The 26,508-nt window shown below is 44.1% G+C and overlaps 1 protein-coding gene across 1 annotated transcript in view; it reads right to left on the minus strand.

Annotated features, from left to right (window-relative positions):
• Positions 1-21,504, minus strand: part of LOC124605914 (UDP-glucuronosyltransferase 2B31-like) — a 33,772-nt gene extending 12,268 nt beyond the window's left edge. Inside the window, exons 1-5 of the mRNA XM_047137867.1 lie at positions 21,421-21,504; positions 9,319-9,506; positions 8,946-9,210; positions 5,536-5,758; positions 345-564 (exon numbers count right to left, since the gene is read on the minus strand). Coding sequence (XP_046993823.1) covers positions 345-564; positions 5,536-5,758; positions 8,946-9,210; positions 9,319-9,506; positions 21,421-21,504 — 980 coding nt within the window. The remainder of the gene's footprint in view (positions 1-344; positions 565-5,535; positions 5,759-8,945; positions 9,211-9,318; positions 9,507-21,420) is intronic.
• Positions 21,505-26,508: the final 5,004 nt, after the last annotated feature.

Consider the following 26,508-nt stretch of genomic DNA (forward strand, 5'->3'; position numbering starts at 1 on the left):
ATGTCAAATTTGATAATATGAAATTTAATAATACATATTACTCTTAACTAACAACAAAGGACTGTTTACATCATTGACTTAGAGATGAGGAGTAGTACAACCAACTGTTGCCTGTTGCTGCCTTCGTAGTGGTGACTTAAAGTCAGGCAGGCTAAGGCTATAATGCCTATACAGCCTGATAGACCCATCATGTCGATAACTAATGAATACTGTGTAATAGAGTAACTGAATTTTGAATTGATATGATTCAGACACGGAAACTGCAAGTGATATTATAGATACCAACACTGCCCACTAAATATAGTGGTGAGAACATTTGAAAATCTAAAAGAAATGTTACTTACTTAGGATCACCAAGAATAGCTCTAGTAGCTTTTAGAACCACATCCTTTGTGATACTTCGAAACTGCAGCTTGTAACCAATTTCAGCAGATACCATTTTTGCTACATTGTAATGCTGATCTCCCATGAATGGAATCCCAATTAAAGGGACACCATAATAAGTGGCTTCATTGAAGCTCTGCAGGCCTCCTTGTGTGATGAAGATTCTAACATTTGGATGTGCTCTGGATGACAAACACATACATTGCTAATGATACAAAGAGTAATTTCATGTATCATATTTGTCAATTTATTTCTGGAGTACTAGTTTTTTAAGAATCTGTAGGAATTAGTATCTTCCGCTTCAACTCATCACCATTTTCAGTTTTGTATACAGAAACTTAATGTGCAGATATTATTTAGCTATAAACAAGGTAAAACCAGAGTATTTCTCAGTAAGCTACCATAATTACTTTAGAGGAAAGTTTCATGGACATAAGCAGTCACTGGAGAGGCTAGCGACATCGAACATGTGTACGGTTTTAAGTAAAGTACTATACTGAAACTGGATTCAGAGTGCATAGTGTGCCTAAATGATGATGCGACAAACTTTCTAGGGATGCTGAAGAAGAATGAAAGTGAAAAAGTGTGCGAAAGTTCTTCTGTCCTCAGAAGTTCCAGTCCAACATTACACTGCAGTAGCCAACAGGGGAAATAGTTCATTGGGGTTGTCATTCTAATGTTTGCTGTATGGTCTGAATTTCTGCTGAAAGATACTAAAACAAATGTTTTGAAACGCGTAACACTTAATACAGAAGTGTGCGATTATGACTTTTCCATATTTGCAATTTGTGTCAAATCTGAATGATTGTCTACCTCTACTGTAGAAGAACTCTGCGACCAAGTAATCGAAACATGTAATTGGTACCACAAACACACTTACAGTTAACATAATTATGACTTCATTAGGTAGAAAGGCATTAACTGGAATGTAATAATTACTATTACTTTCAGAAAAAGGCTACTGCCGATAGGTGTGAATATAATCGAACCAGCAGTGTAATAGGACATTGTTATAAAACCAGCAACACAAATTATTTGTGAAGACTGGAAAACTAATAGAGTCGACCACATGAATGTTCGTTTTGGATTTAGCAGAAGTGTAGGAACAAGTCAAGCAATACATTTATCCTAGAAGGTAATTTATAGATTTAGAGAAATCTTTTGCAATGTTGGCTGGAATAAAGCCTTTGAACGTCTGAAGGTACCAGCGATAAAGTACAGAGAGAAAAAGTTTACCTAAAATTTATACATTGACCAGACGCGAGTTGTAACAGACAGACATGAAATTGAGGATCAAGCTGAGAAGGGAGGGAGACAGGTTTGTAGAGTACTGCTGATGTTACTCAGTCTGCACACTGAGAAAGATGTGAAGCAAACGAAAAAGAAATTTGAGGAGGGCGTTAAAGCTCAAGAACAAAAAATTAAAACTTGGTTTTTGCTGATTACATTGTAATTCAGTCAGGGACGACAAAGGACTTGGAAGAGCAGTTGAACGGAATAGGTAATGGTTCGAAAAGACGTAAAAAGATGAATCCCAACTAAAATAAAACAAGGATAATGGGCTCTAGTTGAATTAAATCTGGCGGTGCTGAGGGCATTAAACTAGGGACTGAAGTACTTTAAGTTGTTTTGCTATTTGGGCAACTAAATAATTCGTGATTGGTGAAACAAGGAAGATACAAAACGCAAACTGTCTTTTTTGAAGGCATTTGTCTGTCTTATATGGAAGTGAAACCTGTACAATAAACAACTGAGACAAGAAGAAAATAGAAGCTTTGCAAATGTGGTACTGAACATTAGATGAGTAAATCATGAGGTACTAGCTCTAAAATTGGATAAAAGAAAAGTATTTCACAATTTTACTAAAAGAAGGGTTTGGTTGATTGAGCACATTCTGGGGCATAGAATAATCGTCAGTTTGATAATGGAGGGAAGTGTGTGTGGGGGGGGGGGGGGGGGGGGGGGGCGATTGGAGGCAGTGAGGCCAAAGCTTGTCTGTGGGTAGCAGGTTCAAATGGCTGCAAAGGTTTTGCACAAGTGAGGCTAACGTGGAGGAGACTGCAACAACGATGTAGAAAATGTCTGATGACTTGTTTGAAAGAATTAACTACATTCCTTCCCTGTCCCTAGGTGACAGGATGTGTGGTACACTGATATATGAAATAGATTGCAACTAACATAGTAAGAAAAAACTAATAGGCAAGCATTTTACAGCTATCTTAATTAAACAAAAATAAGTTCACCATATTAAGTAGTGAAATAGGAAACAAGTACACTCATATCTAGATAACAATATGTCTTTTGTGCATTTGCAAATGCACACTAGGAAAATAATCCATTTTTGTAAATATGTGCTTCACATTTGCTGCTGAAAACTTTGTACAAAATAATTTGAGGGGTATATGTATCATGCACATAATAAGTTTACGCAGCTGATAAAAAGGTAATGGGTGCCCTTGACACAGATGAAAGATGTGGAAACGAGCGAGAAGAGATCAATACTGACTGACAGAGGTTTGGGTGTATACGTGGTGTTTGTTATTCACAGGTGTGCTGTCTTTGACAAGGAGAAAACATTTTTTCAGAATTCTACGTCTAGCACTCTTCACAAACTGAAAATACTGTGAGCTCTGGCAGTTTATAGTTGAGGTGTTGTCATCTGATCAGGCTGTCCTTTGCTTTATAAGTGCTAAATAGATTGCAGTGCCAGTACAATTCCCAATGTTTGATGCCATCTTCCATCACTGAATTCCGACCAAATACCACATTTGCTTGTGGTGAATAGAGGTGCAGAATAGTACACACATATTGTACTGAAATTTCCCATGTATGTCTATCGTTGTTCTTACGCCATAGGTATTCGCCTCACTATTAGAGGCTAACAGTCTAGACTTGAATAAGTCTCCTACAGCACGTTTCAGGTTGGGGGCTTTGAATTCTTCTGTGAATCCACCTCCAGTTGCCGCCGGCAGTCATTGATATTTAGCCTCCTTCCATGTATACTGTCATGAACAATGCTAGACAATGGTACTTACATTACTCGAGATAGCACCGTGGCCACACCTGAGTGTCAACGCAGTTTCATTCATTTTTATACGCAACATCACTTTTTCATTATTGGCAACGTAAAAGACGTCTACCCATTTCTGCCAGCACTTGTAAACAAAAACAGTCGCGCTCCTCGCCTTCGTAATAAGGCAGCTCGCTGTGAAAACTTTCCTTTATCGCATGAGCGAATTTTTTCCCAGACACGAAACCCCAGCAGGGTTGCGTGTCTAAACTGACCACTATTTGAAAATCGGGATGGTTCGATCGTTCTCAGATTCGGATCTCTTACTACAGCCTACAAGTCAAATTAGACCCAACTTCAGTGTCCAACATAACCTTCAGATGTTTCTCAATGTAAAATTTTTATGTCGCCGTTCTGACGAAGGCCTTCTTTCCTGAGAAAATACATCACTTTCCTGCCGCTTCTGATGCCAGGGGTTAAAGCGAAGAACTTCATCGGCACTGAACGTCACTATTTCCTCTTTGACAACATACATTTCAGAGACTAGCTCGAGGAGTGTCTTTACCAACAATAACGATGATAATAATAAAAGGGTAATCGAATACTTAGCTACAAGACAGGGGTCTTTTTAAATATTTTAGCTTTTAATAATTTTCATGCTGGGAAAAAAACGTCGACAAACTGTCTGCTTTTGTGCAAGACCAAATTCACTGATTTTTCTGTTATTCATACAAGTTTTGGAACTTTACGTATCTTTAGTAGTTCTTTAAAATTATTAATTTGTCTCGGAAGTTTTTGTGATAAGAAAAGATTTTGAGAATCGTATGAATTCGACATGAAACTATTTCTTAAGGAGCAATAATCTGACGTATATTGACGTCAGTATACATATGCAGTACAGCCACATTTCGTAGTTCAGTCATGAAATATTATACATAATATTTATAGTGTATCAGACCTACATCAAGTTTTTTTTTTTGCAAAAAAATATAACTTAAGTGTTATATTCACGACACATAACGTCAACAATCATTTTAGGCTGGAACTGTCATATGAAAGATACAATTTAAAAAAAGACGCGTCATGAAGGAGTTATGCCAATTGGTCAAAAGTGATATTCATACAGGTATTGACAGAAAATGCAAAATTGTAAACTTTGGCACTCGATGGATAAACGTGTGACGCTGCAGCACAATTTCACGGCGCAACTTGCAAGGATAGCACACCGGGGCATAAAGTCTTTGCGAATTTCATCCCGTGTACTCAGTAGCTATGCTTCGCAGACAGGTGCGTGAACAATATACGCACATATCAGCGTGTAGCTGGGCTCAAACAAGTGGGTTAGAGTGATCGGTGAATCGGTCGAGATTTGAATAGAAGTGAGCAATCGTCAGAGAGGCACTCAGAGCTCCGGATTCATCATTACCATCGATCTGACTTGCAACTGGTGCTTCAGTGATCACAAGGACCATTAATAGGTGGCTCACAGATAGGGTGATGAGCGTATTGCGCCCCTTCCGCAGACTGCCTTCGACTTCTCGACTTCTGTACACCAACAAGCCCATTTGATCGTGGTGTCGGGCGTATTCAGTCTGGACTCTCGTTTACTGGAGTAGAAATGTCTTCAGAGATGACTCCTGCTTCGTACTGAGAACCGGTGATCACCGATGACGTGTTTGAAGATGCCCCAGGCAGTGGTGGTTGGTTGGTTGGTTGTTTTGGGGAAGGAGACCAGACAGCGTGGTCATCGGTCTCATCGGATTAGGGAAGGACGGGGAAGGAAGTCGGCCGTGCCCTTTCAGAGTAACCATCCCGGCATTTGGGAAATTAGGGAATTGGGAATTTAGGGAAATCACGGAAAACCTAAATCAGGATGGCCGGACGCGGGATTGAACCGTCGTCCTCCCGAATGCGAGTCCAGTGTCTAACCACTGCGCCACCCCGCTCGGTAGGCAGTGGTGGGATACGAAGCTTCTACCATATCACAAAAATATATCAGGCAGGAGAAAAAAGAAAAAGAAAAGAGAAACACTGACATAGCACTGAAAGTGCTGAAACAAGTGCTAGTAAGAGAAAATTAAATGAATTTTGTCTTGCATATTATGCAAATTTTCTCCAGTTTGACTATATATATTGCATACCTAGTACAGATTGTTGTGGAAGCCATTTGGACATTCTGACGTTAGGTGGCAGGTCAGTTGCGTCGTCCTTCTCCCACTTCCAGAGCACACTCTGCGGCAGCTGGGAGAAGGCGTCGAGGAAGGCCCGTCGCTTTTCTGGTGGCATTGTGCTACTCAGTACGTTGGTGCCCAGGCTGAAGTAGATAGCACCCTCTGTGGCTCCGTCCAGCCACTCCTGTACGTCCTGTTTGTGAAACACAAAGCCCATTGACACATAATGTTACTGTAGTTCACGTACTACTGAATTTGTATTAAATTTGACATAACCTTGAATTTAGTTAGTTGTATCAGACCGTTCTGAAGGCAGTGACAAACAGTAAACCTAAACGAAGCAAAGAAGGAAAATATGAGTTGCACTTGAGTGGAGCGTAAATAATTCCAGGAATTCTAAAGATAAATGCTGGCTTCAGTGAGCACGTGGTAAGCCCGTAATGATTATCTCTTCAAATTTGTCTTAAATATTTAATTACAAGCTGCGACATTGTCGCGAATAAAAGAGTGACACGTATGTACAATAAGTTTCCTGTAATTTACGTCTATGGTAACAAACTTTTTGTTAACAGATTACCGGTTTCGGTCTATAATGACCATCATCAGATCTGTTTTATAAAAAGAAAGTCCTAATGTACTGCAGCCATAGTCGTATCGTCAAAAGTTTTTATAAAACAAATCTGATGATGGTCATTATAGACCGAAACGGGTAATCTGTTAACAAAAAGTTTGTGACCATAGACGTAAATTAGAGGAGACTTATTATTTAATTACAGTTAAAGGGGATAATCATGTTAACTTCTTTGCTCAAAATTTGTATCGCTTGTCTTTGCTTTACTGCGTTTCAGTTCAGCGGGCATCTACCTCACGAGCATGGGCAGAGGCATGAGAAAGTTTGCGCCAGTGGAAACACTAACGAATTGAGAGCAGTCTCGGTGCAGCAGCTGCTCATGTTTTGTAGCTGAAATGTATGTGAATGTCGAATAGGCACAGGATATATATCCCTGCCTCGACTGCCTTATCTCACTCCTCACATGAAAAAAAAATCTACTTTATATGATAACTGCGCATCATCAGTTCAGTCACGTTTCTTTTTCTTTTTGTTGGGTCACAATGTTCGGGCTGGACTGATGTGGTCCACTGTGATTTACTCTCCTTTACTTCTCTTCATCTCAGAGTAGCCCTTACATTTAAACACACACTTATCAGACATGAACTATCTGGATCTAATAATCTCGATAGAAATTTTGCCTCTGTTGTGTACTCGAGATCAAACGCTTAGACCACCTTGGAAAATATAAGCAGGGACCCAAAACTAGCAAGGATTCTTTTTCCATAGACAGAGAGGTGTGGGTGTCACTAAAGTTGGTTTGTAGTTTTGACAAAATCAGTATAGGCAGCGGGAGTGCACGACCAGTTTACTATCTTACAACAAAGACTTTCTTGTACTCAGCCAAATAGCATACAGGATGGAGTTCCCTCCAAAGGCCCACGGAAAACGAAATACATAAATGTTCTGAACAATGATAGGAGCGAAAGCTCTACGCCAGAAGCAGTAATAACGTGTATATTCCAATAGCTTCTGTTCTGTGGCCCATGTCCGACAGAAATACATTTCTGAAAACGGTGCACAAACATCGTCCGAACTCTTACGGAAATCAGGATTTACGGGTAGAGATTTTAATGTGCGAGGGATGCTGCAATGCAACTTGCGATAAGTTGGAAATTTGAGTCGATGAGGGACCGTGTCCGGATGGCCAAAGAGGTTAAGAAAACAGTTCATGAGAAGCGATAAATCCGGGTTCGAATCACGGTCGTGGACAAAGTTTCAACTTTCGGCATTGCATTATCACAATGCCTAGCCTTCATGATTTCCAACCCATCTTTATAGCCTTTCCTTCTCCTCGTCCTTCCTACATTCCATGTTTACATAGTATTAATAATGTGTTGTTGTTGTGGTCTTCAGTCCTGAGACTGGTTTGATGCAGCTCTCCATGCTACTCTATCCTCTGTAAGCTTCTTCATCTCCCAGTACCTACTGCAGCCTACATCCTTCTGAATGTGCTTAGTGTATTCATCTCTTGGTCTCCCTTTACGATTTTTACCCTCCACGCTGCCCTCCAATGCTAAATTTGTGATCCCTTGATGCCTCGGAACATGTGCTACCAACCGATCCCTTCTTTTTGTCAAGTTGTGCCACAAACTCCTCATCTCCCCAATTCTATTCAATACCTCCTCATTAGTTATGTGATCTACCCATCTAATCTTCAGCATTCTTGTGTAGCACCACATTTCGAAAGCTTCTATTCTATTCTTGTCCAAACTATTTATCGTCCATGTTTCACTTCCATACATGGCTACACTCCATACGAATACTTTCAGAAACGACTTCCTGACACTTAAATCAATACTCGATGTTAACAAATTTCTCTTCTTCAGAAACGCTTTCCTTGCCGTTGCCGTTCTACATTTTATATCCTTTCTACTTCGACCATCATCAGTTATTTTGCTCCCCAAATAGCAAAACTCCTTTACTACTTTAAGTGTCTCATTTCCTAATCTAATTCCCTCAGCATCACCCGACTTAATTCGACTACATCCCATTATCCTCGTTTTGCTTTTGTTGATGTTCATCTTATACCCTCCTTTCAAGACACTGTCCATTCCGTTCAACTGCTCTTCCAAGTCCTTTGCTGTCTCTGACAGAATTACAATGTCATCGGCGAACCTCAAAGTTTTTATTTCTTCTCCATGGATTTTAATACCTACTCCGAGCTTTTCTTTTGTTTCCTTTACTGCTTGCTCAATATACAGATTGAATAGCATCGGGGAGAGGCTACAAGCCTGTCTCACTCCCTTCCCAACCACTGCTTCCCTTTCATGTCCCTCGACTCTTATACCTGCCATCTGCTTTCTGTACAAATTGTAAATAGCCTTTCGCTCCCTGTATTTTACCCCTGCCACCTTCATAATTAATAATATCACCACAGAAAGTTTTTAGAAAGTTGCTCGATCACTGCCACGATGTAACATTTCACTCAGGAAGAATCAGATGAAGGAAAACGATCCCAGTCGTCTCGCCCTAAACCTCATGGAAGACCTTTTACCATGCAAAAATCTGTCGAAACCGCTATTTGAATGAACGAATCAGTCCACCTGGACTGTGTTTAAGCAAAAAGTTAATAATTATATACTATACCTGAGGAAGAGGTTTAATGTCTGGCAGTCAGTTCAACGAAATTTGGGAGATTCGGCCTGGGATAGCATTAAGTGAAGTGGTTAGAAACGAGCATCAGGCTGAAGTTTCTCTCGAGATCGAACACCGATGGGACTGAAGGACCGAAGTAGCTCTTCTGTATCTCGTCGTGTCTCGGCAGCACCATACTGTGCCACACAAAGTTAAAGTAGAGCCATATGTAGGCGCTGTAGAGCCTCTCCCAGAAGGACATGTGGTGAGAGTACGGCAGGACCCAGAGCGGCAGGTAGGCCGGACTGTCTGGGTTCCTGTGGCTCCAGTGGGTGCACGGGTGCGCCCCGTGGGTGGCGAGACCCACCACTGGTGGAGAGCCGACTGCGTGCACCACGCCGTAGAAACACGGACCCAGCAACCTCTCCATGATGTACAGGTCGAATTTGGGCGCCGACCTGGAACACCAGTGCGCGACGCGCTTATTATTGGTACACTGTGTTAAAAACTTACGTAGCTTGTACTCTACAACCACAATTTTTTTTCCTTTGCAGTAGTACACATACTTTATAAAGCTGATCATCTCCGAACTATTTAGCGCGTCTTCGCAGATAGGGGCTGCTATGTCCTCAATGCGCGAAATCATCTCCACAGGATCCCAGTCGCGCATTGCCATCCCCATCCAGTCAGAAGACCTCCTGAGGTATCTGTAAGCCGGAGATATGTCCACCTCCGTGTAGTTTTCTATATTTTTCTGTAAGTGAGAGGAATAGATCGAGTTATTGGCTTTGATTTGAAACTTATTACTACAGCTGAAGGATGAATATGATACTGTAGCATTCTACTGAGTAAAAGGTACTTGTGGTAATTACAGTTTCAGTATTTCACTACAAGTTCGAGGGATCATTCGTTTCGGCCATTAGCTCGTTATTTTTTCTAGAGGTTTTTCTTTACCTTCGATTAGGACAGAAGCTTGAGTAATGAACATAAAGCCTCCAGTTGTATAAGCTAAGAAACTTTACCTAGGTTTCGGCTATAGCAATGTAGCCTTCTTCAGATAGGTCAAATACAAAATTAAATTTAAAACATGCCAAATATTGGCCCTTGTCAAACTTAAAATGTTACCAACATTTAAAGCGAGCGATGGCTGGCTCTGGAATTTCAAGACAAAGCACGGTATTCAAGAGTTTTGTTTAAGTGTTGAAAAACTACACTACTGGCCAATAAAATTGCTACACCAAGAAGAAATGCAGATGAAAAACGGGTATTCATTGGACAAATATATTATACTAGAACTGACATGTGATTACATTTTCACGCAATTTGGGCGCATAGATCCTGAGAAATCAGTACCCAGAACAACCACCTCTGGCCGTAATAACGGCCTTGATACGCCTGGGCATTGAGTCAAACAGAGCTTGGATGGCTTGTACAGGTACAGCTGCCCATTCAGCTTCAACACGATACCACAGTTCATCAAGAGTAGTGACTGGCGTATTGTGACGAGCCAGTTGCTCGGCCACTATTGACCAGATGTTTCCAGTTGGTGAAAGATCTGGGGAATGTGCTGGGGAGGGCAGCAGTCGAACTTTTTCTGTATCCAGAAAGGCCCGTACAGGACCTGCAACATGCGGTCGTGCATTATCCTGCTGAAATGGAGGGTTTCGCAGGGATTGAATGAAGGGTAGAGCCACGGGTCGTAACACATCTGAAATGTAACGTCCACTGTTCAAAGTGCCTCAGTGTGAACAAGAGGTGACCGAGACGTGTAACCAATGGCACCCCATAACATCAACCCGGGTGATACGCCAGTATGGCGATGACGAATAGTGTACTTTAACTGATTTTTACGGTACCACATTCTTCTCAATAATGTTTATTCCGATTTTGGGCAACAAAGTATGAGGTTCATGTTGTTAAAATAGCCAGGCTATACATTTGTGCATTTACCAAATTTTATATCTTTTCTAATTTGGCCATAATGTAATAACAAGTTTGCATGTTTCTGTGAGATAAAGTTGTGCCATGAAAATTAGTTATCCTATGGATTCCACTTTACATGAGTTACAACAAATTCGAAATATTTCGAATATCTTTCCAAACGTAATTTACGAAGTTTTATTAATCACGAAATAGAAAACTACTGGTATGTTGCAAAAACTCACTTAACTTTTTCATTAATAACAGCGTAATTTGTAAAAGCTAAATATTTGTTGTCGTATACACGCGGTATACTCCATTATTTCAGACATTATATTTCGTTATAAATGAAAACAATCTATGTTACTACTTTCAACCTTATTTTTTACAAGCAGTAAAAGATGCAGTTATATTTAAATTGTTAACTTACTTAAAACACGAAGTTCATGTAATTATTAATGTGATGAATTACTTCTTCGAGAACATACCAGAAGCTCATGTTATATTTAGTAGAATCCTCTCCAGAGTGATCTGTTCGAGTGTTCATTTTCCAAGTCAGTGCAAACATCTCTTGTCAGATTGTGCACGAACTGCACTGTTAGTCTTTGTTTCATAACTATGAAAAACGCGCGTGCGCAGGTAACTGAAATCATCTTTAGGTTGTTCAACACATCTTTTCTTCAGTGTAAGAGTATCTTTGCTCCGCAGACGCGATTATTTGTGTAAATGTAAAAATTTGTACAGTGAGCATCTCAGTAAATGTAAGTTTCGCGGACGATGTTCATTCTTGCACATATCCCAGTGGGGACACCAGCTATCAGTCTGATGTGAGTGATTATACTGTTCCCCATAGCAACCTAGCTTCCCTGTCACACAATGCACCTAAACTGCGTAGCGCATGTGCAGTTTCTGGTCCTGACCTTCATAAAAAGGCTTCTGTAGTGTCGACACCACAGACGTCATCTGCAACCATCCAAGAGTCACGAAGACGCCTAGATGAAATAATATTGAGGGATTTAGGTAACATGCTTCGGTGTCACATACGAAAACCTCAGTTCCAGACCAGATCCTGGAACTCCTACCTGCTGTGTGCGATCACCTTAACAACTGTGCTCTCTGAGCACATCTCTGGGCCTGATCCAAAGTCACTGTTTCCACCTACGATTTACGAGCCTGGAGTGTCAGGACTTTTACGTATTTTATCCTCTTCAAAAATTTTAAAGTATTATCATAAGTTTTCATAGTCATGTAAGCTGGTAAGCTTAGGAGCGGAAGTTGACATCCCATCCATGCTAATGAAATCGAAGAATCTTACTTTTCTTTTTTGCCCTGGCCTTATCCTATATCATCACTGTGTCAGCATGCTAATTTTTGGATTTGGCAATGGCACTTGTTGAGGTTGCGCAGATGCCATTTCTGTTACCAACCTCTTGCCTGTAGGGACGAAATTTGTGTTCCTCAATTGTCTAGTGAAAGTGCGCGAACGTTTTCTAAATCGTGTAACTGAGGCGGAACATGGGTACGTATTCGGATGTGGGAAACCGCTTAAAAACCACATCGGGGCTGACCAGCGCACCGTTATTGAACCGCCGGGCGTATTCGATCCGGGGCCGTTGCGGCTCCCCGTACAGCTGAATCCGCGTGTTAACGTGGGCAGCTGTCCAGGTGGATTAACGAAATGGAAAGATAAAAATGAAGGCCTTGACTGTGCAGTACCTCCTACTGTCACCACGTGTCAGGAAGTACAGGTTGGGCGAGAAGTCCCCACATGTTAACAGCGTAGTACCGTTAGACATGTAGGTAAATACCGTTCGAAAACGAAAGAGTGTGTTTTTAAGTTTCAACATTTGTTCTGAATAAACAATGTCTGGTTATTATTAATATTTAATGTGAATAAAATGCGAACATTGTTACAAATGTTCGTTAATCATGGTCAGTGTGCGGTCTTCGATGTGCGATGCAAAGTTTGATGCGACACCATGTTCTTGGGCGTATCCGCCGCAGCACATCAAGGCTAACCCTTTCAAATGTGAACTCAGCCTTTCAGCTGATCGTCGTGCACATATCGTCGCTTACTAACGTCTCCTTTCACTATGTCCCACAGTGTGTTGTCGGGTGTGGTCACGTCTAGGCTTTGTGGATGTCGTGGCAACAGTGTTGACGCCTCTCTTGAACTACGTCCAATCCAGCGATTTGAAAACAGTTCACTTAGCAGTTTGTAGGCACAGCAAAATGTGGTGAAGCCCCTTCCCATTGAAGTTTAACGACTCCTCCAGCTCTTGATTCTGGAAATAGCTATGTATTCATCATGTAAAGATAGGTGTGTTGGCTCATAGAACCATGAAAGAAATACGATCTAAGCAGGCAGTCTGCCCTTAACGCTCCCCAAGTCGTAACTTGGGATGGATTGCATCCAATTTCCTCATAAAATTGCGGTTTGTCTTTTGCCCAAAGAAAAAAGTTACGGACCGCGCAAGGTTAGCACACTGGACTCGCATTCGGGAGAACGACGGTTCAATCCGGCGTCCGGCCATCCTGATTTAGGTTTTCCGTGATTTCCCTAAATCGCTCCAGGCAAATGTCGCGATGGTTCCTTTGAAAGGGCACGGCCGACTTCCTTCCCCGTCCTTCCCTAATCTGATGAGACCGATAACCTCGCTGTTTGGTCTCTTCCCCCAAAACAACCAAAAACGTTACGATTCCGTGAGTTACGATCAATCGTACACTCTTCAGACAACATAACGTTCTTCTGATCGTTTGCATGTGAAAAGCTCGCGAGCAGTGTTGCACATTCATGCATAAGTGGCTCGAACTCACGATCACTCTCATTCACTGACGATGCCCGAAGACTTGAAACATTCATGCCTTTCCGCATGTAGCCTCGCTTAGTCGATCCCTGGATGGCTAAGTGTGCAGACCGCTTACGGGTTGATTTCGTCGGCGAATGTTCACTCGTAATTCTGTTCAAGAATAGTACAAAGTGTACCGTTTCCCTATTGTTTTATATTCACAACAGTGCTCATCTACATGTCTAACTGTATTAATACGTGGAAGGACTTTCTGCTTATCCTATATACATACACATAGCGGATGGTCGGGTTGTATCGGACAGCTCATTGTATCAGGCGAGAGCTGTTTCTAAGCTCCAGCACAAGTGACAGCACCTAAATCGCGGCTACACTGTGAGCTACAGAGAAACAGCACCACTCACGCGATTTTCAGTCAAAACTACACTGCGTTTCAGTGCGGCAATTCACCTCTTTCTTTGAATTTTCGATTCATCAACTTTGACGTGTTATGTTTTGTTTGTAAGTAAGTAGGGTAATATAACTGTACTCGTACAGTAAAGCCTTTTTACCTCTATATGGGAACAATTCTCATTGACGCAACCCCGACAAATGTGCCATTCAATTCAGCGTTCGCCGGCCGGTGTGGCCGTGCGGTTCTAGGCGCTTCAGTCTGGCACCGCGAAACCGCTACGGTCGCAGGTTCGAATCCTGCCTCGGGCATGGATGTGTGTGATGTCCTTAGGTCGGAATAGTGATGGTACGCATTTCTCCCCCTTACACGAGGCATCACAACAACGTTTCACCAGGCAACGCCGGTCAACTGCTGTTTGTGTATGAGAAATCGGTTGGAAACTTTCAAAATGGCTTTGAGCACTATGGGACTTAACTTTTGAGGTCATCAGTCCCCTAGAACTTAGAACTACTTAAACCTTACTAACCTAAGGACATCACACACATCCATGCCCGAGGCAGGATTCGAACCTGCGAACGTAGCGGTCGCGCGGTTCCAGACTGTAGCGCCTAGAAACGCGCGGCCACCACGGCCGGCGAAATACGTAAAAAATTAAGCCTTTATGCTATCTGTTTTTTCCTGTTCAACCCCTAAATTTCTTTTGTATGTCTATCCTTCTGATCGGAGGTTTAAGGGACTTCGGCAGTTCACATATGTAATAAAATGAAACACCTACAGCCAACGTTACGATGTTACACTCCTGGAAATGGAAAAAAGAACATATTGACACCGGTGTGTCAGACCCACCATACTTGCTCCGGACACTGCGAGAGGGCTGTACAAGCAATGATCACACGCACGGCACAGCGGACACACCAGGAACCGCGGTGTTGGCCGTCGAATGGCGCTAGCTGCGCAGCATTTGTGCACCGCCGCCGTCAGTGTCAGCCAGATTGCCGTGGCATACGGAGCTCCATCGCAGTCTTTAACACTGGTAGCATGCCGCGACAGAGTGGACGTGAACCGTATGTGCAGTTGACGGACTTTGAGCGAGGACGTATAGTGGGCATGCGGGAGGCCGGGTGGACGTACCGCCGAATTGCTCAACACGTGGGGCGTGAGGTCTCCACAGTACATCGATGTTGTCGCCAGTGGTCGGCGGAAGGTGCACGTGCCCGTCGACCTGGGACCGGACCGCAGCGACGCACGGATGCACGCCAAGACCGTAGGATCCTACGCAGTGCCGTAGGGGACCGCACCGCCACTTCCCAGCAAATTAGGGACACTGTTGCTCCTGGGGTATCGGCGAGGACCATTCGCAACCGTCTCCATGAAGCTGGGCTACGGTCCCGCACACCGTTAGGCCGTCTTCCGCTCACGCCCCAACATCGTGCAGCCCGCCTCCAGTGGTGTCGCGACAGGCGTGAATGGAGGGACGAATGGAGACGTGTCGTCTTCAGCGATGAGAGTCGCTTCTGCCTTGGTGCCAATGATGGTCGTATGCGTGTTTGGCGCCGTGCAGGTGAGCGCCACAATCAGGACTGCATACGACCGAGGCACACAGGGCCAACACCCGGCATCATGGTGTGGGGAGCGATCTCCTACACTGGCCGTACACCACTGGTGATCGTCGAGGGGACACTGAATAGTGCACGGTACATCAAACCCATCGTTCTACCATTCCTAGACCGGCAAGGGAACTTGCTGTTCCAACAGGACAATGCACGTCCGCATGTATCCCGTGCCACCCAACGTGCTCTAGAAGGTGTAAGTCAACTACCCTGGCCAGCAAGATCTCCGGATCTGTCCCCCATTGAGCATGTTTGGGACTAGATGAAGCGTCGTCTCATGCGGTCTGCACGTCCAGCACGAACGCTGGTCCAACTGAGGCGCCAGGTGGAAATGGCATGGCAAGCCGTTCCACAGGACTAAATCCAGCATCTCTACGATCGTCTCCATGGGAGAATAGCAGCCTGCATTGCTGCGAAGGGTGGATATACACTGTACTAGTGCCGACATTGTGCATGCTCTGTTGCCTGTGTCTATGTGCCTGTGGTTCTGTCAGTGTGATCATGTGATGTATCTGACCTCAGGAATGTGTCAATAAAGTTTCCCCTTCCTGGGACAATGAATTCACGGTGTTCTTATTTCAATTTCCAGGAGTGTATTTATTACATGGTTACTAGTTTTGGTGCTTCAGTGCACTATCTTCTGGCCTTCATGGAGGCTGAGGGGCTTATACACGATTCTAATAGCGGGCAACATCTGTGAATTGATTTTCGGAAACTACCTGTAACAACGATGTTGCGCTGCAACCGTCAACTACCAAGTGAGTGACGTATAGCACTCAAAGCTGCCAAATGCCAGACGCGAACACTCGTGAAGAGGAACCCAACAGAATTGCAGCAGGTACGAGGTGCATTCAAGTTCTAAGGTCTCCGATTTTTTTTCTAATTAACTACTCACCCGAAATCGATGAAACTGGCGTTACTTCTCGACGTAATCGCCCTGCAGTACACATTTTTCACAACGCTGACGCCATGATTCCATGGCAGCGGCGAAGGCTTCTTTAGGAGTCTGTTTTGACCACTGGAAAATCGCTGAGGCAATAGTAGCACGGCTGGTGAATGTGCGGCCACCGAGAGTGTCTTTCATTGTTGGAAAAAGCCAAAAGTCACTAGGAGCCAGGTCAGGTGAGTAGGGAGTATGAGGAATCACTTCAAAGTTGTTATCACCAAGAAACTGTTTCGTAACGTTAGCTCGATGTGCAGGTGCGTTGTCTTGGTGAAACAGCACACGCGCAGCCCTTCCCGGACGTTTTTGTTGCAGTGCAGGAAGGAATTTATTCTTCAAAACATTTTCGTAGGATGCACCTGTTACCATAGTGCCCTTTGGAACGCAATGGGTAAGGATTACGCCCTCGCTGTCCCAGAACATGGACACCATCATTTTTTCAGCACTGGCGGTTACCCGAAATTTTTTTGGTGGCGGTGAATCTGTGTGCTTCCATTGAGCTGACTGGAGCTTTGTTTCTGGATTGAAAAATGGCATCCACGTCTCATCCATTGTCACAACCGATGAAAAGAAAGTCCCATTCATGCTGTCGTTGTGCGTCAACATTACTTGGCAACATGCCACACGGGCAGCCATGTGGTCGTCCGTCAGCATTTGTGGCACCCACCTGAATGACACTTTTCGCAGTTTCAGGTCGTCATGCAGGATTGTGTGCACAAAACCCACAGAAATGCCAACTCTGGAGGAGATCTGACCAACAGTCATTCGGTGATCCCCCAAAACAATTCTCTCCACTTTCTCGATCGTGTCGTCAGACCGGCTTGTGCGAGCCCGAGGTTGTTTCGGTTTGTTGTCACGCGATGTTCTGCCTTCATTAAACTGTCGCACCCACGAACGCACTTTCGACACATCCATAACTCCATAACCACACGTCTCCAACTGTTGATGAATTTCAGTTGGTTTCACACCACGCAAATACAGAAAACGAATGATTGCACACTGTTCAAGTATGGAAAACGTCGCCATTTTAAGTATTTAAAACAGTTCTCATTCTCGCCGCTGGCGGTAAAATTCCATCTGCCGTACGGTGCTGCCATCTCTGGGACATATTGACAATGAACGCTGCCTCATTTTAAAACAATGCGCATGTTTCTATCTCTTTCCAGTCCGGAGAAAAAAAATCGGAGGCCTTAAAACTTGAATGCACCTCGTAATGCTCGAAATCTGCAGGGGGTTGCCTCTGCTACTTCACTTAAGTTTTGCTGCGAATCCAGTGCCTACACGTTCAGTACAAGTTGACATGATAGCCATTGAGAAAACACATCTCCATGGCAGCTTCAGAGTTTCACCAGTAGAGAAATAATTTGCACTGTTTTCTTGAAAAGGCCATCTCGAATTTAGTTCATTAGAGTCTTTATTAGAACTTGGCCAATCTAGAACCGCACGACCGCTGCTGTCGCAGGTTTGAATCCTGCCTCGGGCATGGATGTGAGTGATGTCCTTAGGTTAGTTAGGTTTAAGTAGTTCTAAGTTTTAGGGGACTGATGACCACAGATGTTAAGTCCCATAGTGCTCAGAGCCATTTGAACCAATTCAGCGTTCTTCGAAGGTTTCATTGATTGCACAATATTGTTTCCGTTCATCATCGTCATGTAATTTCCTAAAACTGGGTTTACGGCTACCTCTCTGTTTCCCCATAAAGCTTTAAGGATATCACCTAATGTACTTCTTGAAACTGAGTATTTCTCATTTGCTTCTCTAATTGTCATTTCAAGAACTATGATCCTTTTCCATGGATTCCTTTATATTACTTTCATCCCATTTATGTCGTTACTTCTCCATATTTGTCTGTTAATGAAATACGTAAAAAGAAAATGGTTCAAATGGCTCTGAGCACTATGGGACTTAATTTCAGAGGTCATCAGTCCCCTAGAACGTAGAACTATTTAAACCTTACTAACCTAAGGACATCACACACATCCATTCCCGAGGCAGGATTCCAACCTGCGAACGTAGCGGTCGCGCGGCTCCAGACTGTAGCGCCTAGAACCGCTCGGCCACCCCGGCCGGCGAAATACGTAAAAGATTAAGCCTTTATGGTATCTGTTTTTTCCTGTTCAACCCCTAAATTTCTTTTGTATGTCCATCCTTCTGATCGGAGGTTTAAGGGACTTCGGCAGTTCACATATGTAATAAAATGAAACACCTACAGCCAACGTTACGATGTTATTTATTACATGGTTACCAGTTTTGGTGCTTCAGTGCACTATCTTCTGTGCTTCATGGAGGCTGAGGGGCTTATACACGATTCTAATAGTGGCCAACATCTGTGAATTGATTTTCGGAAACTACCTGTAACAACGATGTTGTGCTGCAACCGTCAACTACCGAGTGAGTGACGTATAGCACTCAAAGCTGCCAAATGCCAGACGCGAACACTCGTGAAGAGGAACCCAACAGAATTTCAGCAGGTACTGCTATGCTACCTGACAACTGTTGGTTGATAGTTGAAGACACAACATCGTTGTTACAGGCAGTCTACGTAAACCAGTTCATAGATGTTGGCCTAGTGATAGAATAGTGTATACGACTGGCGTTAACCCACTCAGCGTCGGTTAAAGCATGAAGGTGGTATACTGAAGCATCGAAACTGGTAGTCATATAATAAATAAATCGTAAGGGCGGCTGTAGGTGTTCCATTTTATAACGAAATTTCTTTGTTCGATACAACGACACAACCGGAACATACGGCTGTGGTACTTCAACATTTACATTGTTACCACTGAAGTAACAATTTTTATTTAGGCCTATTCTACTCAGAACTTTAACTTGATGACTGTATTAGGAATTGTTGCTTGCCGCGCGGTCTAGGGGCGCTTACCACGGTTCGCGCGGCTCCCCCCGTCGGAGGTTCGAGTCCTCACTGGGGCGTGTGTGTGTGTTGTCGTTAGCGTAAGTTAGTTTAAGTCAGATTAATTAGTGTGTAAGCCTAGGGACGGATGACTTCAGAAGTTTGGTCCCATAGGAACTTACCAAATATTTCCAAAAAATTGTTGCTTGCTTGAGTCAACTTTACTCAACTTAGAAACTTCTACTTACTTCGCTACAATGATTAAGATAATTTATCATACAATAATTTGTTACAAAAATGACTTTTGTACAGGTTACAGTTTTACATTCGGTATATCCCTGCAAGAATTTAAACGACATAATTACAAAGAATGGAGGCAATAAAAAAAGGACGAACTCATATTCTTATAACGCTAAGTTTTATAATTCTTTTAAGCAAGGCATCATTTTGTTGTTTAATAAGAAGAACGTTCCAGTGCTATGTTCAGAAAAAATTATAACTTTGAAAAAGTTCACTTGTCCTACACTACTGTCCATTAAAATTGCTACACCAGGAAGATGACGTGCTACAGACGCGAAATTTAACCGACAGGAAGAAGATGCTGTGATATGCAAATGATTAGCTTTTCAGAGCATTCACACAAGGTTGGCGCCGGTGGCGACACCTACAACGTGCTGACTTGAGGAAAGTTTCCAAACGCCGGCCGGTGTGCCCGAGCGGTTCTAGGCGCTACAGTCTGGAGCCGCGCGACCGCTACGGTCGCAGGTTCGAATCCTGCCTCGGGAATAGATGTGTGTGATGTCCTTCGGTTAGTAAGGTTTAAGTAGTTCTAAGTTCTAGGGGACTGATGACCTCAGAAGTTAAGTCCCATAGTCCTCAAAGCCATTTTGAAAGTTTCCAACCGATTTCTCATACACAAACAGCAGTTGACCGGCGTTGCCTGGTGAAACGTTGTTGTCATGCCTCGTGTAAGGAGGAGAAATGCGTACCATCACTATTCCGACTTTGATAAAGGTCGGATTGTAGCCTATCGCGATTGCGGTTTATCATATCTCGACATTGCTGCTCGCGTTGGTCGAGATCCACTAACTGTTTGCAGAATATGGAATCGGTGGGTTCAGGAGGGTAATATGGAACGCTGTGCTGGATCCCAATGACCTCGCATCCTTAACAGTCGAGATGACAGGCAACTTATCCGCATGGCTGTAACGGATCGTGCAGCCACGTCTCGATATCTGAGTCAACAGATGGGGACGTTTGCAAGACAACAACCATCTGCACGAACAGTTCGACGACGTTTGCAGCAGCATGGACTATCACCTTGGAGACCATGGCTACGGTTACCCTTGACGCTACATCACAGACGGGAGCGCCTGCGATGGTGTAGTCAACGATGAATCTGGGTGCACGAATGGCAAAACGTCATTTTTTCGGATGAATCCAGGATCTGTTTACAGCATCATGATGGTCGCATCCGTGTTTGGCGATATCGTGGTGAACGCACATTGGAAGCGTGTATTCGTCATCGCCATACTGGCATATCAACCGGCGTGATGGTATGGGGTGCCATTCGTTACACGTCTCTGTCTCCTCTTGTTCGCATTGACGGCACTTTGAACAGTGGGCGTTACATTTCAGATGTGTTACGACCCGTGGCTCTACCCTTCATTCGATCCCTGCGAAACCCTACATTTCAGCAGGATAATGCACGACCGCATGTTGCAGGTCCTGTACGGGCCTTTCTGGATACAGAAAATGTTCGACTGCCGCCCTGGACAGCACATTCTCCAGATCTCTCACCAACTGAAAACGTCTGGCCAATGGTGGCCGAGCAACTGGCTCGTCACAATACGTCAGTCACTATTCTTGAAGAACTGTGGTATCGTGTTGAAGCTGCATGGGCTGCTGTACCTGTACACACCATCCAAGCTCTGTTTGACTCAATGCCCAGGCGTATCAAGGCCGTTATTGCGGCCAGAGGTGGTTGTTCTGGGTACTGATTTCTCAGGATCTATGCACCCAAATTGCGTGAAAATGTAATCACATGTCAGTTCTAGTATAATATATTTGTCCAATGAATACCCGTTTATCATCTGCATTTGTTCTTGGTGTAGCAGTTATAATGGCGAGTAGTGTATATTACATGACCATCTCCTACGCTGGCTGCACTGAGCTCATCATCAGGATCCCCCGTCACTGGTGAGTCGACGGCTACTTGGAGATGCATGCCATGACGCTGCTAAGTCGCTAAGTGAGTGGCGTGTAGTACTCAAAGCTGCGAAGAGGAAACCTTCACTATCTGAACAAATACGTCTGCTACACGCCAACCGGTGGGTACTGACAGGGAAGTCTTCAGGATAATACTCTATTTGCACCTGATTTGAAGGCATCACGTATCGAAGAAGACCTCACAGATCATGGAGGCTCTCTATGCATTAATGAACGACAAGTGCATCGCTTTATGTCAAATGTGGTCTACGAATCTTTGGAACAAGCATCTGGTCAGTCATGAACTATGCCTGTCCTATCTGGAACTTCTCTAGAGAGCCACTGACCAACAGAATAGGGCTCGTTGTCTGTTTCTGCTATCGTCTGTTAAAGAAAAGAAGGCGGCAAACTAATATTCATCAATTATTCTATTTCATTTTTGATATCTACAGCTGTATGCCGATCGATATGTGTTGAAGGTCACATGTGTTCCGGCATCATGATCCGTCTTCGTTGTGCCGGCCTGGGTGGCCGTGCGGTTCTAGGCGCTACAGTCTGGACCCGCGCGACCGCTACAGTCACAGGTTCGAATCCTGCCTCGGGCATGGATGTGTGTGATGTCCTTAGGTTAGTTACTTTTAAGTAGTTCTAAGTTCTAGGGGACTGATGACCTCAGAAGGTAAGTCCCATAGTGCTCAGAGCCATTTGAACCGTCTTCGTTGTCTGTTCGACGATGGCGAGTGGTAAAAAGTGTTCGGTCCTGCTCTCTGTGCAGCTGACTTTTGCGGATGTTGCCATCGTGAGGAAATGTAATGATCGTATGGCATCTAATGGCTCAAATGGCTCTGAGCACTATGGGACTTAACATCTGTGGTCATCAGTCCCCTAGAACTTAGAACTACTTAAACCTAACTAACCTAAGGACATCACACACATCCATGCCCGAGGCAGGAGTCGAACCTGCGACCGTAGCAGTCGCGTCGTATGGTATCTATTGGCCGCGATATCCCCTTCGGATTCGGCCGCCGTATTGCAAGTCTTTTTAGTTGATGCCACTTCTGCGACCTGCGTGTCAATGATGATGAAAATGACGATGAAGGACACACAACTCCCAGTCCCCTGCCGGGAATCGAACCCAGGCCCCCTTGCGTGGTAGGCTGTTAACGCTACCGCTGTGCTACGAAGGTGGACGCCATCGTGGTCACTACGCGAGACGAAAGTGTTAGGAATCAATTTGTTTCTAGATATAAGGGGCAGTCAAATGAAAACGAGACAGACGGAAAAAAGTAAGAAGTAAACTTTTCTTTATTTCAAAATTAATCATCATAACTGTTAATAGATTTATCCCACTGTGAGAGAAGACGATCAGTGCCTTCTTGTAGAAATGTTTGCGGTTGCTCAAGGAACAGTGACTGCACCCAGGAATGCACGTCATCGTTCGAAGCAAATCGATGGCCTGCGAGTATCTGGGCTGTATCGAGCATGTGTAGGGGCTTCCAAGCGAAGCTTCTACAGCGTAGTCGAAGCAGCCTGGATAACATGCTGGGGGGGGGGGGGGGGAATTTTGTTGGTAGGCTGTTTTGACTGTGCTGCAGAAGTTCCTCCGAGAAGCTCTTAAGCATTCTCCACACTGTCTTATTCTCTCCCTATGAGATTTCCATTTTTCTGGAGCCGTGAAGAAATACATTCGTGGTGGTCGATCTGTTTCGGACGAATATGTGCAAACCTAGGTACAATCATGGTTCCGCACGCAACCATAAACATTTTTACATGAAGATATTAACCGTCTTGTCTCACAGTGGGACAACGGTATTAACTGTTATGACCATTAATTTTGAAATTACAAAGAGTTTACTACTTTTTTCTATACGTCTTGTTTTCATTTGACTGTCCCTTACACTTAACGATTGTTACTGTTTACAGTCATTGATCACAACTGGTTGGATACTGAATGGTATGGGACCTTTACGTATCCTTGCGCGAACTACATCACACTTATTTCTGTTGAAGGTCAGCTTGAAGGGCTACTTAAAAAATTTGCTGGTGGCAGTATACGATTCCAATACCTAACTCCATAGCAAAATAAGATCGATTGGTACTGATCTACTCGTACTCCATTGATTAATTTCTTCAGAGAAATACTATGTATGTATATATTGATATAAAAATGAAATGATCGTGTGGCACTGATGGCCGGGAGTCCCCACCTGGAGAAGATGCGCCGCCCAATTGCAAGTGTTTTCAGTTGACGCCACACTGGGCGATTTGCGTGTCGATGATGATGAAATGATGATGAGGACAACACAACACTGAGTCCCCGAGCCGAAAAAATTTTAGACCCAGCTTGGAACCGAGCCCAGATGAATGCAAACTCTGAGCAGTCCTCAGAGGCCCAGCGGTACCAACCGGCCACAGTGTCATCCTCAGATTTAAGGCATCACTGGATGAGGTATGGAAGGGCATGTGGTTAGCACACCACTCTCCCAGCCGTTGTCAGCATTCGTGACCAGAGTCGCTACTTCTCAGTCAGGTAGCTCCTCAGTTTGCCTCACAAGGGCTGAGTGCACCCCGCTTGCCAACAGCGCTCGGCAGTCCCGGACAGTCACCCATCCAAGTGCTAGCCAAGCCCGACAACGCGTAACGTGGATGACATGACGGGAACCAGTCTTACCACTGCGGCAAAACCATTGGAAAAACTGGTACACATATCACTTACAGTCTGGAAAAAAGTACTGTGAGGGTAAGGACCAGCTGTCTTACATTTGGATAGGGATGCAGGTGGAGAAGGGGTGATGCAGAAGCATAATTAAGGAAGGTCTGGTGTCATTTCAACCACATTCGTATGTAAATGACTCATATTCGTATACAAATTCTTCAGAGATAATATACTTCTGCCATCCGTATTAGTGTGGTTGAGAATGAGAGTCCCTTACGTGTAAAAATATTCTACAAGGACCATTATAAACGTCGGATCGAAGTTTTCGGAGTCGCTAGGATCACCGATGACAGTGCTGATTAGGTTTCACCGCTATGGATGGAGTTGGAGGGGAGGCTGACAAAAGCGGTGACATGTCTCTGTAATGCCTGGAGCAGTTGCTATCAATCTTAGCAACTTGCTATCAGAAAAGAAGTTGCTGAGATAATAAAACATACCTAGCATTCCTATGGCTGAGGTTGGGGGCTAAAAGGGTTACATAAAGGCACATTGCCCATTCCACTCTATCCCTATATATTTCCTGCATTTATTTATTTCATTGTGATTGTGTATGTACTCAATGTATTCTACCTCCACTTTTCTGTCTATAATGCTTCTGACATTAATGATCCAAACAAACAGAAAGAAAGGTTCATCTCTAGCAAGAAGCCATATGCTTGAATATTTCTGGTATCTCAACTGCAGATTTTTCAGCGCTCATTTAACTTTAGGACTCTGTATCTCAGAATGAACAAAAATAGACTTGTACCACTGTTGAAATAAGCCCTTTACGTACACATCAGAAAAAGTTTTGCATCACCCCGGTTCCCAGAACTCCTGAAGATAGACGTTGACTGTGGATATTGTATCACAGACACAGTCCCTTCGACTGTTCAGAGATGTCACTAAACGCACCCAAAGATGTCGAAAACCACGCATGAGCAGCGGCTATCAGACGGAGGGGGTCCGACAGCCGATCAGCCAGTCATTCCACTAGGAAGGAGGTACACGGTTCGTGTTGACTCTGGTTCAACCATGCCTGAGACGGTCAGTACCACGGTTCGATCGCGTCCGCAGTTTTACTTTGTGCCAGCAAGCAATCTCAACAAGGGAAGTGTCCAGGCGTCTGGGAGTGAACCAAAGCGATGTTGTTCGGACATAGAGAAATACTGAGAGACAGGAACTGTCGAACACGTGTCGCTCAGGCCGCCCGAGGGCTACTACAGCAGTGGATGACCGCTACCTACGGATTATGGCTCGGAGGAACCCTGCCAACAACGCCACAGGACTGTGCGCAATACGCTGCATGATGCGCAACTTCACTCCTGACGTCCATGGCGAGGTCCATCTTTGCAACCACGTCACCATGCTGCCCGGTACAGATGGGCCCAGTAATATGCTGAATGGACCGCTGAGGATTGGCATCACGTTCTCTTCACCGATGAGTGCCGCATATGTCTTCAATCAGACAATCGTCGGAGACATGTTTGGAGGCAGCTCGGTCAGGCTGAACGCCTTAGACACACTGTCCGGCAAGCACTGTTTAAAGAAACTTCTAATGTCGGTCGTATGCCGAGAGTGAACAACACACATCGTAGCACCACTGCACAATCAGGATGACCAATGTCAAAAATTATCGACAGTGAATATTAATTAGCAGTGGGTGAGATAGCGTTAACTTTGCCCCTTTGTTGTTTAACTAGGGAAAGAGCAGGATTACTAACAGGGTTTATGCAAGATCCTCCTCTTTCACCCATTTCTGCTTACAGTGAGGTGACAGTCATCATATAGAGATATGTTCGTACACTGAAGCGCCAAAGAAACGTGTATAGACATGAGTATTCAAATACAGATATGTAAACAGGCAGAGTGGGCGCTGCGATTGGCAACGCCTATATAAGACAACATATGTCTGGTGCAGTTGTTAGGTCGGTTACTGCTGCTACAATGGTGTGAACGTGCTGTTATAGTCGGCGCACGGCGATGGGACACAGCATCTCCGAGGTAGCGATGAAGTGGGGATTTTCCCGTACGACCTTTTCACGAATGTACCGTGAACATTAGGAATCCGGTAAAACATCAGATCTCGGACATAGCTATGGCCAGAAAAAGATCCTGTAAGAACGGCACCAACGACGACTGAAGAGAGTCGTTCAACGTGACAGAAGTGCAACCTTTCTGGAAATTTTAGGAGATTTGAACGCTGGGCTGTCAACAAGTGCCAGCGTGTGAACCATTGAACAAAATATCATCAATATGGGCATATGGAGCCGAGGGCCCGTTCGTCTACCTTTGACTGCACGACGCAAAGCTTTACGCCTCGCCTGG

This window comes from Schistocerca americana, chromosome 3, assembly GCF_021461395.2.
Source record: "Schistocerca americana isolate TAMUIC-IGC-003095 chromosome 3, iqSchAmer2.1, whole genome shotgun sequence".
NCBI classification, from domain to species: Eukaryota; Metazoa; Arthropoda; class Insecta; order Orthoptera; family Acrididae; genus Schistocerca; species Schistocerca americana.